The 3,288-nt window shown below is 42.0% G+C and overlaps 1 protein-coding gene across 1 annotated transcript; it reads right to left on the reverse strand.

The window, feature by feature from the left end:
* Positions 1 to 568: 568 nt before the first annotated feature.
* Positions 569 to 1,682, reverse strand: LOC147893996 (brassinosteroid-responsive RING protein 1-like). The gene has a single exon (XM_087386103.1). The coding sequence runs from the start codon at positions 1,503 to 1,505 to the stop codon at positions 951 to 953; it is 555 nt and encodes a 184-aa protein (XP_087242229.1). The 5' UTR covers positions 1,506 to 1,682; the 3' UTR covers positions 569 to 950.
* Positions 1,683 to 3,288: the final 1,606 nt, after the last annotated feature.

Raw genomic sequence — 3,288 nt, forward strand, 5'->3', positions numbered from 1 at the left:
CTGGCTGCTCAAAGGAGTGCTCCATGGTCTCGCCAAGCCTAAAAACTCAGCCTCCAGCAAGACAGATCCACGGAGTCATCACAGATTGTGGGCCTGCAAATTTATCAACCAGCTACCAAAGACTGCCCCGTGTTGTGTATATGGATCATGCCATGGCTGCAAGGTTACCATGTAATGGTGAAAACTACCACACCATACCACTTGCAAAGAGGCAAGACGGAAGGGCATTCGGACTTTGAATGAACGCTGCTGTTTAGTCCATCCAGCAATAAGGACGCACTCTGCTCCCCAAACAACCAGTGGCCTAGTGGTGCCAACGGAGGTACAAACAATTTTCTAAACCCACAAGATCACAATTGCAAAAAATTAGCTCAACTGAGAACCATTCCACATGACGAATGTTCTCAAATTTCAACGGAATTAGTATTCTCACTAAAGACTCATTCTACATGCACCTAAACTACACTGCTGAAAAGGATAACCGGAAATCAAACTAGTAAGCCAGTACACATAAAAACTCGTGGATAGTAGGATCAAGCACTTCAAAACAGGAGAGAAACGAGCTATGCTTAGGCATACAGGAGAGAAACGAGCCATAAATCCTGTATGCTTAAGCATACTTCTAATTTTTTATAACAATGCGCACTATGTACAGCAATTCTTCCGGAAATCACTAAGAGACCTCACAGGTTCTACATAGTAGGTGTAAATGTTGCAAAGGGTATGATAGCATAGTGTGGCATGGAGAGGGGGGTAGAAAATATAGACATATGGTGATCTTGAATTTCTGGAGATACATAAAAGCGCTTGATTCCTCTGGGTCTAGCGGAGGCATACCACAGTAGTGCCCCGACATAGCATGATCCCCTTTCTAGCTGGAGGTATTGTTTGGCGTAGCCAAAGTTTCCTAGTCTGACAATAGTTCTTAGAGCACGAAGCCGTCCTTGGATCTAGGAGTGCCACCAGTGCCCATGAAATCCTGAACCGTGAAAAGATGAGAACCAGAAGATGACTTCTTCCGCCAACTCTTGCTGTCTCCTGCGCTGCCTCTTGGCGACGTCTTCTGGCAAGAGAGTAGATCTGCACAGCGGACAAGTGGATTGCTGATGATCCAACCACCGGTCCAAGCAACCTTTGTGGAACACGTGGTTGCAGAGAGGCAGCTGCCGAATCTCCTCCTCTTTCTGGAAGTCCGAGAGGCAAATGGGACACGGCGCATCATCCAAGTTCGGAGCATTGCCAGGATCTGGGTTGTAGACAGTGACAGGAAGAGCTAGGCGGATTTCTTCCGACATGCTGGGCGGCACGAGGCTGGAAGCGAGGTTGTGATCTTCGAGCCCAGGCAAGGAATTCTGGTGCGCATAGGATTCACTCTCGCGGTGCAATCCAAGGAGGTGAAGGAAAGAATGGAGAGCTGTTTGGATACCAGACATGAAGAAAGACAATCGGATGACCATGATGGGAAGAAATCCGACACAGATGTTGGGGAAGACAGGGAAACCCATTGAGCTATGGAGGAGAAAGATGATGCTTGTGCAGCGAGAAGGCAAGATTGAAGTCGGAGAAATGGGCAGTGGAGAAGAAGATGAAGATGATGAAGAAAAAGAAGAGACGATGAAGAAAAAGAAGATGATGATGGATGAACAAAAACAACGCGTTTTTGAAGGACGGCCCTAACCCACTCCTTTAAAAGAAAAGTTCAACACTCACGACACATCATCTCACAAAATGAAATCACACTATTACTTTTTGTTTGGTCACTAACCAACTCACCACTTCAAAGAAATAACATTATTGCTTTTTGCTTGGTCACTCACACGTAACTCTCACTACAAAAGTTCTACAAGAGACTTGTCACCAAGACTAATCAACTCAGCGATCATATTGTTTCTTATTGATTAGTTTGCTTGGCCAGTAACAATTTAACACAAAGTAGAAAATCTCGACAATAGACATGTCACCAAGACAGCTCCCCCTAGAGAAAAGAGATAGCCTTATTACTATGTTACTTCTTATTGATTATTATGCTTGGCCAGTAACAACTTAACACACCTAAAGGTAGAGTAGAAAAGTTCAACAGGAGACATGTCACCAAGACAGATCAACCGAGAGAAAAGAAATTACATTCTTATTGTATTATTACTTATTGATTATTATATTTGAGAGAAATATCTTGTAATGCAAGTGCATGTGTCACAAGGACAAATACAAACATGCGTCAACTTATGCTTGCACGGCTACCCTTTACAAGATCAATGTTTATTTCATGGGTGCATAAGTTGTTTGAGCTATGCAAGTGAGTGTCTTCAACAACAACACGCCAGCTTGCCCTCTCATTGGGGGCCTACACTCACAAACTCGAGTGCATAAACCATGAATGTACCATTCACATCACCACCCACCTAAACCTATCGACTTTTCATCTCTCGAGGTGTCTTTCAGTCAAGGATTGCCTATGTAGGACCCAATGTGTTGTTTGATACTACGTATCGTCTCTTCCAAATGTGGTATTTATAATACTTTGCATGTTCCAGCGGAGGAGGCAAACTTCCATTCCTTCAAAAATCACATTCTATAAAGAAAAATCAAGTCTTAATCCCCATACAAAATCTTTTGTGTCCTTAAGAAATCTAATCAACTATTCATCATGATGTGGGCGATACACGTAAGGCCTTTGTTGCATTAATTTATCATTTTTACAAGTCCAGCACACCTATGCAAACCATGTGGTACCATCTCTAATGAAATGCATACACGTTTAAGGTGGTCTTTTAAAAGCTTGTCACAAAACAATTGCACAAGTCCATGTTCCTACCCATGAGAATGGTCACCATTTTCCCTTTGAAAATCATGTAATAGTTTTATAACGTAGCTCTTTCCCAACGTATCTATTTATAAGGTTCGGTGTACTTTCATGAATCTTGTATGTTTGGATTTTATTAGCTGCAACCCGCTCTTATTGAGTGCCTTAACACGTGTTCCACAAATATGCATGCATATGTGGCACTTAGATCAAGAACTGTCGATTTCTATGCTAGAACTGAATTCTCAATTTATTGTGTGCTTTACACTTTTTGCAAAGATCTTTCCACATCTCCTACCAACTCAAGCTAGAATCTAATCTTGGACACTTGATTTTATTGATTACTTCAATACTTGATTCAAAGCCCACTCCCTTTGAATATGTTCTAGTCAATGGACCACTCCCTTTGACATGAATTGTCATGTTTACATCCTTGGAATAAATAATTGTGTCTAGCATACTGCAAATGATTGTATCTAGGTTAA

The sequence above is a fragment of the Dipteris shenzhenensis genome, chromosome 15, assembly GCF_047967505.1.
Source record: "Dipteris shenzhenensis isolate YYH24624 ecotype China chromosome 15, Dip_SZ_1.0, whole genome shotgun sequence".
NCBI classification, from domain to species: Eukaryota; Viridiplantae; Streptophyta; class Polypodiopsida; order Gleicheniales; family Dipteridaceae; genus Dipteris; species Dipteris shenzhenensis.